The sequence below is a fragment of the Centroberyx affinis genome, unplaced genomic scaffold (genome assembly GCF_046629955.1).
Source record: "Centroberyx affinis isolate AG114_WGS23_722 - 3 ecotype Tasmania unplaced genomic scaffold, CSIRO-AGI_Caff_v1 ptg001400l_1, whole genome shotgun sequence".
Lineage (NCBI taxonomy): Eukaryota > Metazoa > Chordata > Actinopteri > Beryciformes > Berycidae > Centroberyx > Centroberyx affinis.
The window spans coordinates 194,937-210,662 of NW_027279882.1; the positions used below are offsets into that span (position 1 = coordinate 194,937).

Below are 15,726 nucleotides of genomic sequence, written 5' to 3' on the forward strand. Positions count from 1 at the left end.
CCTCCGGGATGTGGGTGTTTCAAAAGAGCTTGAAATGTCACAGATGGCCTACAGCCTGCAGTCACAGTGTAGCTATTGAGCCTTTGGCTGTGACTAAGAGAACAAGCTGAGTTTATAGCACAGATATCAGCTTATGGAGCACAGGTGATGCCTGATGCCGGGTAAAATACAGGCATGAGAAGGCCAGGATGAAAGAGTCCTTCTATTTCATGGACCGTTATATTATGTGCTTGGATTCCTACCTTTCCTAGTGTGTGAAATTTGAATCACAATATGAGCCATCAAACTAATGTCTGATCAGCTTTAAAGCTTGATTCAAAAGCTTATATACGACCAGTGAGGCACATTTCCTTTCTTTCTAATGCTAAGGTGTAAGAATCTGAGTGTTAGGGGCTTGTGCTGACATGAGCAGTGGAGAACACGGTCCCATCCCACAAGTGATGAGCGTTCACACATCAAACCACTGATGAACACTGCCCTGCCTATATTTTGTTTGCCATCTTTGTTTTGTTTTTGCTGATTTATGACTCTAAAGAAACTTTGAACGGAGGAATTTTGCCTCAGAGCGCAGAGGGAGCTGATCGCTCACTGGGGAGCTTCACTGGTGCCGTCTGTTTTCATACAGCTCTGCTCTAATATCTGTTTTCCTATTTTTTCTTTCTCAGTGGTTTGAATGTTAGACAGACATGAAGTAACTCCTCACATGGCACTGACCATTTACATTGCCAGAACTTTAGTTTACCTTCAATCACACTTTTTGTCCCTATAATCAACTGAATTTTTTAAAAGGATTTTTTGTGCGGAGATGTAAAACTATTTTAGCAGTTAAGAAGAGTGAATCATTTTTATTCATGGCTTATAATTTGATAGAGTTTACACCTTTTTTCAGAAACATGATACTATACCATGATTTACTGGTTGCTTTAACTGGACCAACATGCCTGTACCATATATTATATACAGTATATGGTATAGGAAAAAGGAATAGTTTATTCACTCAATATATTTTCATTTTTACTTAAATACATGTTCCATCCCTGATTCTATTCCAGGCAATGAACATAAAGCAGAATGAGGCACAAACACATTGTATATGCATTTGGTTTTATTGAAGAAGGAAGATATGAATAGGTAGCCTTTTTTAAGGCACCTCAAAATGTACAACAAAAGCTGAACCATTTATTTATTCAGAATACAAAAATACACATCTCAGTGACTCCAAATTGTAATAAATAGTTAACCATGCATTCTAACCATAAAAAGGCACAGAAAACAGTCACTTAGTAGTCATAAAAATTACCAACTACTTTACCAAAATCATCCAGATAGTAATACAGGTGACAACTGTAACATTATATTCCAAATGTGAAAACACAATACACATCATATCATTTAACCTTAGGCAATAAATATGCAAATATTGTTTATACCTATATATTCTTAAAAATTAAAACTGTGCCATTGTAAACATAATGTAAACAAATGAAACTCACTTCTCTCCCATCATGTTAGGAACCATGTCAAAGACTATATGTTATCCTGTCCTAAGAGATCCATGCGTGGGTTTTGTTGGTTTTTGAAAACCAGGCAGTTTGCAGCATTATTTACAGACCACTGGAAAACTCAGCAAGGGAGAAAGTTGGCAACTTCCACTTTGTATGGAAAAGTCAAGCATTCTCTTGCCTGGAGTCTGGGGCCAATACACTTCAGATTTACAGAACCCGGCAGACACTTTGGACGTACAGATACCATAACCATAGACACACACAGCTCAGGAACTGGAACAGTGTCAAACAGGAATTGAATTCAGTTCAGTGACTGGAATGATGGAGCTGAAATGGAAGCGAAGCCAAACCTGATGAGCACTGCAGGAACAAGGCAGCTTGCAGCAGATCGACTACTGCTCCAATTATTAAAGCACATACTAACAGGAAGGCCTCAGCAGCTTAGACAAACCCTACACCTGGACCAAAGTGCACTTCAATCCAGACTTTTTAAATAGAATTTGGCTAGGCATAGGCCCACTGTGTCACCCACTGGCAAATAATGAATCTACTACATGAGTACAAGGCATTGTTCTGTCCATGAGTCTACGATTTGATAAAAGCCACTTAATTAAATTATCTTTAGTCAGGCAGAGGTGCAATTAAATGGACAGGAATCTCTAGTGTTGGTGACAACTCTACTCAATAAATCAGTGGTTCATAGTAATTAATACCTATCTTTGGTTATGATGGGCATGATTAAGAGCATGCATGCTAAAAGCATAGCTTGTCCTTTAAGATTGAAATGGATTTAAAGGCGTATTGATTTCAGCATGCCAATGTGCAACAATGCACTGAATACAGTAGTCTGACAACTGATTGTGGGCATAAGCTGTTAAAACCATGCCATTTAATAATGTCACTCAGGGATTGTAGATGAGATGTGATATGGCGCCCTCTGCTGGTAGAACAAGCACAACAATTAACTGCAACCCAATCCCTGAATCACTCCAATTGTGATACAATTTGGTACAACAAAGGGCATGGGGTTTGAAAACTTGTGTGCTGTGTTAACTTTCAGTAATCATTAACAACTAATTCTTATTCTTATTTCTCATGATGTGGGAAGCACTGTCAGGCAATATGGTCATAGATATCACCATATAAATAGAAATCATATTGCTCTGAGTCAACTGACTGTAAACTAAACCAGAATTAAGACCATCAGATGAACTACAAATCATTCTGGAAGAGGGGGGAGAAACTCAATTATCAGAGTTGAAATTACATGATAACATTAGTTGGCAATGGTAAGCATACAATTGCTGATAGGTACAGTATGCCACTGTTGAAGTACACACGCACATGCATACACACGCGCGCGCACACACACACACACACAATACATTATACGTCATAGCACAACAGTCATGTCTGCCCATTCTAGTCATTCGCTGACACAGTCCTACTGAAGAGAATCATCTTGGAAGCACAGAGGAACAAGACTACAAACTAGTGAACTGCTGGAAGAATTTTGGAGTCAGTAAGAAAAAGCAGTCTGTCTAAGAGTTAAATCTAATCCTCAGACCTTGAGGAGGAATACATGTACAAAAAACTCTTTCCGTTTTTTTTTTTCCCACTGAGAAACACCACGTCAGAAAGCTGCAGAGCGCAGAGACTGTATCAAAACAAGAGATAAAATATTGCACCGTCATTAGAATACAACAGCATTATCATGTACAAGAGATTAGAACAAAATCAATAATCCACAATTGGTGTTATGGTGCAATATACACGATCAAATGTGTAAGCTGTTGACAATGCATACCATGTCAGCAATCTACAAAGGCATTAGACTACAACACTTACAAACATTGTTTGCATACACTGGTATACTGTATATACAGTGCATATATATACAAACTTAGCATCACATATACAAATATACCCTGTAATGCCACCAATCTTACAGAAACTAACAAGAAAAGTAGTGTTCTATCAACATCTCACTTGTAGTTTGAAAGAAAAAAAACAAAAAAAGGAAAAGCTGCACTTGAGCAAGTCTTATGCAGACTGCAGTTCAACTGCTGTATTATATATTCAAAACCAATATCTAATTCCTATTCCCATTAAAATAGTGTTATTGTGTGAAATACTGAGTGATAAAGTTAAGTTAAAGTTAAAAAGTTGAGGTGAACTGTTAATTCTATGTAATGATATGAGGGTTTGCACTTGCATAAAGCAAGAAGTAAAAAGTGCCTTTAAAGTATTCCTTAAAAAACTACAGTATATGTGGTCGGCTTCAGACCAACAAATTTACTTCCTTCCTGACTAATACTAATCTCTCTCCCTCTTTCATTAGAATTCATAAGACCTACGAGCCTCATGATGTAAATGTGTTATCTCTACTTAACAAAGAGTTGCTTTCTGCACAAAGTCTTCAGATGGTTAGGTTTGGAAGTTTCCTGGACATTCACTTTGGTACTGATTTTCACATCAACAGAGAACGTTTCAACTTACAGATATTAAGTCCTAATATTCATACCTCATCAATGCTTTTTAAAGTTCTTATGATGTCTACCAATAAAGCACATTTTACACTAAATGACTTTGCAAATATGGCACTTGACACAGGTCTTTGACACATAATTATCATGCAAACAAAATAAATAAAAGCTAGAAAAAAGCTTGATTCAGACCAAAAAGGATGCTTTCAGTAGTAACAAATGGCATCATAATACTTAAGTCATATAAAACTTGTTCAAGTGTTATTTTTGTACACAAAAAAAAACCAAGACACTAATCATGCAATTAAACATATCTAAAGTTGAGCGAGCACAGCATGCAACAGCATCTCACTCTTTCTGGAGACCGCACCTTACAGGTTTACCACCTCGACTGTGATGTTACAGCTCTCCTATCTGTCTCCACTGGACAGCAGCTGCTGAAACCCCATGGGTGCTAAATGCATCTGCAGCCCACTAATGTGAGGCAGAGATCCAGTAAGCATCACAAATCCACATGCTACTGAACTGAATTGGGCTATACACTGAATCCCACAGGGAGCACTCATGGAAGTCCTGATTTTGCTACTAAGACTTTGTCATCTCAAGTCAGACAAGTCAGCTGTCAACAATATGGTAAGTTGCATACCTGATTGTGTGCCGTGAATGGAAATTAAGTTAGAAATGGCTTTTTGTGAAGATCCATGACTTCCTTTTGCACTTCCATCAACTTTCTCAACTGTCATTTTGGCACCTAAAGCACAAACAAACACGCTAACACAACATCTCAAAGCTTTCTCCACAGACAGAGGGATAAAATCCAGCCATCCTTGAATACCAATCTCTCCCTTCACTGCCTATGGTGCTCCCAAACTCTTCCACTGTCGCAAGGGGAACGTTTGTTTCCCTGCTCCGGTAGCTTCTGCTTCCGGGTTAGAGGTCAACCATGGTGGTCTTGGCCAGGTCCTTAGTTCCCTGGAGAATTCTCTTCATATGACCCACTTTCGATATCCCCAGATCCTGAGGAGGGACAAGAAGACAGACATAGTAAGAACACAGTCCAGCCTTAGTTCAGCCACAGGTTCTGCAGAGAGTCAAGCATTAAAACGTTTTCATTACAGTCGGCTACATCGCAATGGCATGTGCTCCATCACAGTGTACTCAGGCCTATCTTCATATTATGCTGCTGTGATTCAGTTTCATTTATATTTTCACATATATACTGATGTATATTTGATGTGAAAATATAGATCTCTGGTTTGGAAGTATGATTTTGCATTTTATCGTTTTTTAGGTGAAAAACAGCACAATTGTTTGTAATTCTGGTTCTTCAGAACATTAAAGGACTACACTTCCAGACAGACAGCTAAAGTTTTTGTGCTGTCAATTTGTTATTTTCATGCTTTGGATAATTCTTATCGCCTATGATTACTTAACATACTGTATGCTAAAGGGTTAGCATGCACACCGGGAAGGAATAACTAGACACAGAGATGATTTTGGTGCCAATCCTCTCATCAGATATTGAGTAATGTGACCAATGGGCCAAACTCCCCCAAAAGACAGTGTAGTCCTTTAACTTTTTCTTCTGGCAAGCTTAGCATATTTGATATTACTGATTATCAAAGGATCCTGCTCTGTACAATGAAATGGTAAAACATTATCAGACAGCCTGCTCAAATAGCCGATAAAGCATATATCTATTTCCATTATCAGCAAACCAAGTAAGCAGTAGAGCAAATGAGGCAAAATGACATGACTGAGGACTTGGCCATATAAATGGTAAGACGCTGGAATGAGGGGACACAGATAGAAAAACACTGGCACAGTCCAAGATTTGGTCAGCCTGATATTCTGATGTCATTCTGATGCCACTGTCATGCCACTGTGTGACTGCATATGTGTGTGTGTGTGTGTGTGTGTGTGTGTGTTACATCGCTAACAGCTTTCATAACAACTGAGGATTGACTGAAGGCTAATGCTTTCATTAGAAATCAGTGTCCGTTTGCTGTGGTCTCTCTCCTCGTACTTTTTTACCAGCCTATTCAGCCGATGTCCACAATTTGAAATAACTGGTCTGTCATGGATTTCCAATCATTTAAATTAGACCCATTGGGCATACAATATCTGTTGTTTTGTGATCCATTGGAAATACAGGTCCACATGAGGCTGAAATCCCATTCACTGAATCTGTGTACACTTGCACGTGCACACACCTACACACACCTACACACACACACACACACGTCACACCGCACTGATTTCAGTCTGCTCTCAACTTCAAGTCGCCTATGTCTTTCCTGTCAAGTTCAACTTCAGCTTAGCCAAAACCAGATCAAATGTCACACACACACACTCCCCGCCTCACTTTGCACCTTTGACACTACCCATCCGGCCGAGCACGGTTCAGTCCAGTCCATCCTATCCCATCCCATCCTATCCCATCCCATCCCATCCCATCCCAGCCCTGCAGCCTTTCCCACTAAGTGGAGACACAGTGTTAGTGGGTTAGAGCGAGTCTCTGGCACTAAGCGACACTCAGACAGAGGAAGCCAAGCAGAGCAGTGCAGCGGGCAAACAGGAAGACAGCTAACAGGCAAAAGACGACAAGAAATAGAGAGACCAAGGGGAGGGAGAGAGAAAGAGTTCATTGTGGGTAGGAAAGGTGGGGGCGGATGGATACATGGAGGTAGTGAGGTGTGGTAATAATGTGTATGTGTGTGTGTGTGTGTGTGTGTGTGTGTACCTTCAGGTCCCTCCTCTCTAGGTGCAGCAGCTCGGAGCCTCGAATGTCGTGGCGGGTGAAGGTGTCCCTGTACTCCCCCAGGCTCAGCTGTTCTAGCCAGACGCCCACCTCCTCTGTGCCCCATCTCTCCACTACACACACACACACACACACACACACACACACACACACATACACACACACAGAACAGAGCAGAGAGGGGCTCAGAGCGCCTCACAGGTCTACACACACACTGTCACACACCACATAGAGGCACTCTCCTGCTTCATGCGACTGCTTGTCCCATTCTCTCTCTCTGTCTCTTTCCATTGCTCACATCACACACAGATGTAAATATGTCAACACACACACCACAATCTCACAAATGGGGAAAAATTGTGGTAAATCATCCAAGGAAAAGATGTAAATCAGAAGAGAGAGAGAGAGCCTGAGGGAGGGAACAAGGATCAAAGAGGAAGGGGGGAACGGGAGAGGCGTGGCGGCAGCTGGCGGAAGGAGGAGGGGTTTAACAGAGGCCAAAGGTTGGTCAGAACAAGGCGCCGGCGTTCCAGAAAGGCTGAGGGCATGCAGGTTATCCACCAATCAGAACACAGAGAAAAAGTAGGAGGTAAAGGGAGGCGGAAGCCTGTGCGATCTGCAGGAAGTACAGCCCAACCAATCAGCAACCTGCCCTGGAAGAGAGAGGGAGGGGCTAACACTCTTCCATCTGACTGGATCCTTGACCAAAGGCTGAACACACCCCTAACCTAACGGCCTATAATATTACAGTGCTGACAGTGGTATAGTATAAACTACCCCAGATGCCCGTTCAATATGCAGCAACAACACATTGAAGTGGACTGCTCGCTCGGTTCGGTTCAACACGTACAACCAAAAGAAAACTCAGGTATTTCCATTAATGCTGACTTGATTTCAGTAGGGTTTGTGGTCAAATAACAGAAATATTTGATCCCTGCAGGCTTTCCCTTGGTGCAGCCTTGTTCTGCTCCTGACTTTGCGCCTTCTGTACCCATGTGGACAGGTGGATGACAGTGAACAGAGGGGAGGGGGGTGCTAGTGAATGATCAGGGTCAGACTGATGCACGTCACACCTCGAACACACACTCGTTCCTTGTGTCCTACCTGGAGATTAGAATGCACTATAACCTCTGTATGCATGGGGTGTGACGTAATGGTAGTGAGGGTCATGGTGAAAGGGAATGATGGTGACAGTCGCCCAAAAACACAAGTATCAGAACCAAGTTTGTGAGTTTTGTATGTGTGTGTCTGAGAGAGAGAGAGAGAGAGAGAGAGAGAGAGAGAGAGACCGAGAGAGACAGAGAGAGAGACAGAGAGAGAGAGACAGAGACAGAGAGACAGATAGAGAGAGAGACAGAGAGGCCAGAGGGATGTGTGTATGTGTGTGCACACGTGTGTATCTTTGTCTCTCTGTCCGCCTTATGTGTGCACACTGGCCAGGTGATCACAGTATCACCTAACTGAAGAACAACGGTTGGTAGCAGTTTCACCTAGTCATCCTCAGTTGGTTGCCAATGGTGCAAGTTTTGGAGTATGACTTGACATGTAGAAATGGCATCCAATTAGTAGACTGTTTTTGACACTTCTGAAATGAGATGCAAGGCAAACAAAACCAAATCTGTGGACGATGGTACAGGATAAATTACCACTTATATGTCCTGTCATACCCCCAGTCTTATGATTCACGAGTCAAATTTCCCTTAACTTGCTCTTGGAATTATTTAAGCCAGACCAATGTTTGATCATTCAATTTGATACGCAATGTTGTTTGATTCAATCCTACCAGCTTCTCACTAAGGAAATGACTAGGCAACTACAGTCATCTCTACGCCTTTACGTCATCTCAACATTTTGAGGCGGACAGAGCAGGTCAGTGTAAATGACGTTCCTCCTTAAATCACCGTGGCAGACAGGACAGACTCTGACCGGTTTCCCATCCCGTCCCAGTCTCACGCAGCCTGCCCACTGTGTTTTCTACTGAGGGAAAGCAGACACAGCCCTACCTGACTGAGGGCTGGTCTTCTTGGTGGCCTTCTCCTTCTTGAACTTGGGCACTATGCGGAACATGCTGCTGCGACTGTTCCTCTTGCCATAATCCAGAGAGTGGTCCTGGCACATAAGCACAGTCAACCTATAGCCTTTCATTTAGCTTCTCAGTTCTCCCGTTACCTGGTGCCATGTTACAATAAGGATGTATGCGTGTAGATATGTGTAGATATTAGCTAGTGGTTATGAGTAAATCTCATATGTATGTCGCTTTGGATAAAAGCATCTGCCAAATGGGAAATTGTAATTGTAAATTGAGTGGTATTAGTAAAATACAATGTTCATGCTACTATGTTGTGATGTAGTTTTCGGTCGTACAGGTAGATCCATTACACATTGTCTGTGTAGGCGTGAGTGTGTGCATGTGTGTGTGTATGTGTGTGTGTGTGTAGGTGTGTTGTATCTGCTCACCTCCTCATCGTTGGGCTGCAGTATGTGGTAAAGCCAGGGGATCTCTCCCAGTTTGCCCAGTTCCACCTCCACACTCTGCAGAGCGCTGGACAGCTGCTCCTCCTCCGGCGGGTCCAGTTGCTGCAGGGGGGGAAACACAGGCCAACATCAACATCAATGTGAAGAAGAAGGAAATCCAAGGCGCTTTTCAAGCATAAAAAATATAAACAGAAGAACAGCTTTGGTGTGCTGCTCCCTGATGGCCACAGCATGGCTGAAACACATTGGAGTTTAATATGTCCCATTGCACTAGCCATGCAATAAAGGCTTTTTAGTTTTCTTCGGTTCAAGAGTGACTTGGAACTTTTTCATTGAAAGCAATAAGCCCATTAAACAACTCCTTCAACAAATACCTCCACACACAGAAACCCAACTGAAGCATTCTGCCACCTCTATTCTTCAATCAACATCACTGTGATGGAATATTTAATACTCTTGGTATCGTGCAGAAATACTTCATCTCCAATTGTATTTGTGATTGAGAAATCACAATGCAATCACATTGAAAATATAATGTAAACTGTCTACAATGCATGGGCCTCAACAGGACAATGAACCCTTTTCCCTCAATTCTGAAAAGTTGACTTTTTGGGGATTTATGAATATAGTGTAAAAGTTCAGAGGAAGGCATTAAGATACAGATCATGCATGAATGCAACTTACCAGGGAAACCCGGCCCACTAGGAGAGACTCGGTCTCGTTGTGGAGAGCCTTGACAGTGCTGGCCACCTCTATAGCTGTGTTCCTCGTCAGACTCTGGAGACCGGACACAGCAGTCATTTAGAAAACACACACATCATATGTACAGCAAACACTGATAGCAACAACCGGGGGTGGAAACCTCTGTCTGTTGTAGTGACTCATGTCGATGCCTAACCTCTGGGAACTTGGGGTGTGTTTTGTTGATGGCGTGAGATGCAGCATTGACAGCATGAGCCAGCTCCTGCTCCAGAAGTCCGTTGGTCTTCGCTGCCTCACAGATCCTGTGATTGGACAGAGCGTAGGTCAGAAGGCACAATTCAGAGGGAATCTACCGACGGTCATTCCCTGGATTCATCTAGAACTGGAGCATGTGGAGCAGTAGATTCGTCCTTGATGTGTCTGACAGTGCGTGTTTACCTGGTAATAAGCTCTTCTGCGGCTCGGGCGCACATCTGCACCAGGGCTGCCTCCTCCTCGGTAGCCAGATCCACAGACTGCTGGGGGTAGAGGTGGGGCCGCAGGGGAGCCTTATCATACTTCAACTTGTCCTCCCACGACTTCAACGTGTTCTCAAACGCCTGGAGGGAAAAAGGTGATGCAGGGAGGGAGGAAAGGATGGAGACAAAGAAAAAGAGGTTTAGGATACTGTTTCTATCATGCAAAGCAATTCCTTTGTCTATCGACTATATTTTTTCTCACCTATTCACTCTCATACCTATTATTCACCATACTTTTCTGACACCTACTGCTCTTCCCACTCCCTCCCTTACTCCCTCCCTCCATCTGTCTCACCCGGTCTCTGGTGAGCATCTGGGCTCTGTTCTTGTGCTGGATCTTGATGACTCCAGGAGGCTGGATCCAGGCCTCTCCATCCACCTGAATGGGAACGCCCTCATCGCCCAGGATAGTGATCTTCACCGTACGACACTGATGGGGGCAGAGATTGATGTACAGATGTTAGTTAGTATGTGTGTGTATTCTCACTTCATACTGCTTCTTGGTGTGTGTTCTCACCTGTGCTATGCGGTGGTGTTGCAGTTTGATGACTCTGGACACGGCCATCTGCATGCTCCCAAACACAGCCACCACCTCCAGGATCTTATCGTCAAACGACGGGGCACAGAAGATCTGTAGGACAAGATAATGACTATTATGATCTCTTCTGAATGTGATGGCGGTGGAGAAGATTTGTGACTTCTATGGAGCCATATCTCTGTCTCTCTGAAACCCGCCTCGCAGACATTTCGCTCTGTCAGCTCGCTTTAGCAGGAGTGTGAGTGAGAAGTGCATCGTGTCTGAAAGGAGAGGTTCCCACCAGGCCCGATATTGATCTCTGCCAGCAAACTGCCCATGATAAGGTCAAAGCCAGGAGGAATCAGCAGCTACTGCGGTCCATACAGAAAGGACTCAGCAAAAACCTTGCTAGATAGCTAACAGACGACTCGGAGACGTTATGAAAGAATGTGATCAGTTGCCAGTTGTCATGTGAGGCCCCGACCACTAGGTGGACACCTGAACACATTCAGCAACAGCCAGCGCTGCCTTGCATTGAGTGCTTAACTGGAGTCAAGGTAACAGTCTAACAAGGTCTGTATTTGTTAACAATATTTGTACATCTATACTTCATTCCCAGCCACACTGTATTTCAGTTTTATAGTGAATCTTTCAATGGCCTGCTGGCAACAGTGTGTTTCTGTGTGTGAAATGTGTGTTCAAACAAAAAAAACAAACACCTCATTTGTTGGCCTCCTTTAGCTCTATCTCAGAGACAGATACAGAGTAAACTTTGGTTGAGATGTAAGTGTGTGTGTGCGCATGTATGTGTGTGTATGTGTGTGTTGGACAAGTTCCACTAAATGTCCTCTCCCTGCTTCCTCTTCTCCACCAAAACAGTTACATAACACCAAACGCACAGACATGTGCGTGTGTATGTGTGTGTGCAGTGGCAACCTCTGCAGGGGCCCACTGAGGGGTGTTGTGTGTGTGTGAGTGAGTGAGACAGAGAGAGAGAGAGAGAGAGAGAGAGAGAGAGAGAGAGGCTGAACTGAGCAAACTGACACTCCAATCCGTCAGCAGCCCTTGTGCTCTGAGCCTTAAACAAACAAGCACAGCTATCCCTCCATCCATCCCTCCCCCTCTCCCTCCAGGCCATCGGGGTCATGTTAAACCAAGATCGACAGTCTCCTCCCATTGTTAACAAAGGAGAGAGAGAGAGGGGAGGGGGAGAAAGAGAGAGAGAGAGAGAGAGAGAGAGAGAGAGAGAGGTGGAGGCCTGGTCTAGGAGTCTGGCCAAGCTCTCACATCATCTTGAGAGGGAAAACACCCCCTTTTCCCTTTTCAAAGGTGATCTGACTCGCCTGTTCCTACCAAGGCCATGTCCAACAGGATGGAACATTACACAGTGTTCGGTGTGAACACGCATGGCGGGTTAGGTTGGCCACGTTCCCTTCGGGGTGGAAATGTACTCACATCATCTTCCTTGGTGCCGCCCCAGAAGTTGGTCCCGCCGGCGTAGCTGGGAATGTTTAACACCGCGATACCCTGAAGACTGGGCAGGGGGATGTACTGGCCATCACACTGGAGAACACACACACACACACACGCACACGCACACACACACACATGCACACACACTTTTTAGTTATACATCATGGACAATAACCAAAGACAGCCTAGATAAAGCAGTAAGGGAGCGGATGAGTGGAGGGAGGGTGCATGTGTCTATGAGAGATAATTCAGGGTATCTGCAGGTTTCGAAAAGCCACATTTTTTATGCTACCTGGAATTGGATTCAAAGCCAATTTCACAACCAAAATAAACACAAAGCTAAAAGACTCCTCAATCAGACTATTTCTGGTTGAACATAGCTAATGAAAGTTTAAGCTAAAACTATAAATGGGAAGTGAAAGCAAAAAAGACACTAGGAAATTAAATGTTTAGGGACATGAACTCCAACATGTTTGGCATATTGTATTAATCCTGTTCTGTATTGATCTGAAGAGTCAACACGTATGTGGGTAAAAGTTAGTGTGACCAACTGCAAGTAATGTTATACAACATGAGAAAATAAAACTCATGACTGCTGGTCCCACTCACAACTTCAGGGGAAGCTACACAATCGGCATGGCATTCGCCTTATTTCGCTTGCTTTGCTTTCTAACTCTGCCTAGACTAAATGTCACCAACTGAAGAATCTGTCAACAGCACTAATTTTATAGCTGTGTGAAATTGAAACTTCATTGAAAATACACCTGCATGACATGGTGAAACAATTAAGTCCTCTAATTACTGTATTTAAGATATTTTAATACTTTTTAAGACCTTAAATTTGGATACTTGAGAAGACTTTTCAGACTTTTTAAGGATCTGCCCCACAAATCTTCTCTGCCTCACCTCTAGCTGGACCTTCTGCTCCAGGTTCTTGTAGGTTCTCTGCAGCAGCTCCTTGGTGCCCAGAACTCCATACCACATCATGTTCTTGGTGCGACTCCTGGGGGAGGAAGGAGCAGACGATGAGCAAAAAAAGGCAGTGGAATAGGACAGGGTCATAACAACTAAAGACATGAGTATACTGTTTCCTCTGTCCTGACTTGAAATGAGCATGAGAGGATGAGCTTTTTGTTGGAGTACGTTTGTCACTTGGAAAAATGTATAGGCCCTTTTTAATAGAACATCATAGCCTATGTGGATTGTCATGCATTTTATGATTTTTAAACAACAATCATTATTTCAATGCAGTATATGAGGATGAATGAGCACATCAGCAATTCAAAGCAATTCAGCAGAGATTTTTGAGCTTGGACGCTTCCATCCATGATGTGACGCAACGTAAACACAATGCAGTAGAGGAGCTTTGTGTGTGTCTGACCTGCATTTCTCTGGATGCTCCTCTCGCTTGTTGTTGAACTCCAGGGAGATCTTGGCGTCCAGGCCGATGCCGAAATAGTTGTTCATCACACACTTCTCCATGTAGCCCTCCCTGGGTGCAGGAACAGCCACACAGACAGATAGAGAAACAGTAAGCTCACATACATACCAGGACAACAACAGAGAGAGAGAGAGAGAGAGAGAGAGAGAGAGAGAGAGGCAGACAGAGGCAAGTCGATGTAGGGGCAGAGAAGGAGACAGAAAAAGACAGAGAAAGGCAGAGGCTGACAGATTGGCAAAAGGACAAACAAATTGACAGAGAGACAAAGACAAAGATGGTAAGAGGCACAAAAAGAGACAGACAGACAGACAAGCAGCTCTTACAGTGAGTCCAGGTCGGGGTCGATGAAGGGCGTGGCACCAAAGGGGTCGATGTTAGCCAGCAGCATCTTGCTAATGATGGAGCTGCCTGCTATAGAGGCGGCCAGACCGGCCCGCAAGCCTACACACAACACAAATGCGCGCACGCACACACACACACACACACACACACACACACACACACACACACACACACACACTTCAATGCACGGACACACACCTGTCACATGATGCTGAGCTGGGATGTCTGAGTGATCCTGTCTTTGTGTGTGTTTGTATGAGATCCATTTTGTGCATGCTCTGGAATATGATCGGTTATATACAGCAGCTAATTATAAGAGGTGTGCACACTCACACAACGAAGAGGAAGTTTTAGTTTTCCATTAGTTTTCCATTTTATCCCCAGTCTCCCTAAGTATCCTTGAGTTTTTACCTTTATTTTTCTGGTCAAAATCAAAGTGAAAAGGTCTGAATTTCATTTCATGCCTCAAGGCAATAAAAACTAGTAAATTTAATTCTCTCTGTGTATGTTTCTGTGTGTGTATTGTATGATTGTGTGTATGTGTTCATGTGTGTGTGTGTTCTTACCAGGGCAGATGATGCGTGTGTTGAGTACAGGGAGGTTCTCCTTGCTGGTGGTGAAGGGGGTGATGGAGAAGGAGCCACAGGACTGGGTGCTGCGACTCACCCTCCTCTCCATGGGAGAACAAGGACTCTTAGCAGCTGGACACACAGAGGGAAAAGGTGCTATTACTCAAATGCTTTTACTCAAACCTTTTGCGGAGAAAAAGGAGGCAAGGAGAAGAAACAAGGAGAGGATATGAAGCAGAGGGTTACTGATACCCCCCCCCCCCACCCCCCACACCAATGGCTGGAAAATGTGTGGAAGGAAGGAAGCAGTCCCATGATAAACAGGAAGAGCTTCTGTCCCAAAGACAATAACACATCCTATGGCAGATGCACACACACACACACACACACGTGCACGCAAACTCATGCACATTCAGCTACACTCAGACACTCACCCACAGACACACACACATGCACATTTAGATACACATAAACGCACACAGACACACAAATACACACACAAACACACACACACACACACTTTATTGCGGCCCCGCCATCACAGTTTCCATGGGTACAACCATTTATTATTAAACAGAGTTCTCCATTGCCACAGACTGTAGTGGAGACTGGAGATAGATAGATATACAGCTTAGCTGGGTGCAGGAGGTGGAATATCACAGAGGACAGCGTTTCTCCATGCACTTTTAGCACTAATCCTTCAGTTTATTTATGACAGGAAACATGATTTGCGTCAGCAGCACTTTTTTTCCATTAGCTATGTGTCTGGGTGACCGGGGTGCAGGAGTACAACTTCCACTAGGTGGCACCATTTAAATCCTGTGTGATTTCCTCTATGGCATCCATCCCCTTCATGAGGTGGAGTAAGTTTCTCTCGGATTGTTTTGACAGTATATTCTTCTGTTTACCATCAGGAGGAGAGCTAAACTGGCTTGTA

General features: G+C 43.6%; 1 protein-coding gene across 1 annotated transcript; it reads right to left on the minus strand.

Moving 5' to 3' along the window:
• Positions 1-1,211: 1,211 nt before the first annotated feature.
• Positions 1,212-14,921, minus strand: dgkh (diacylglycerol kinase, eta; the record flags this gene model as incomplete). Its single annotated transcript, XM_071526325.1, has 14 exons — positions 1,212-5,008; positions 6,735-6,865; positions 8,756-8,861; positions 9,210-9,329; positions 9,912-10,004; positions 10,126-10,231; positions 10,368-10,528; positions 10,743-10,877; positions 10,965-11,078; positions 12,420-12,527; positions 13,344-13,440; positions 13,819-13,929; positions 14,202-14,319; positions 14,787-14,921. Coding segments are annotated over 14 exons (1,622 nt in total), but the record flags the coding sequence as incomplete, so codon positions are not given.
• Positions 14,922-15,726: the final 805 nt, after the last annotated feature.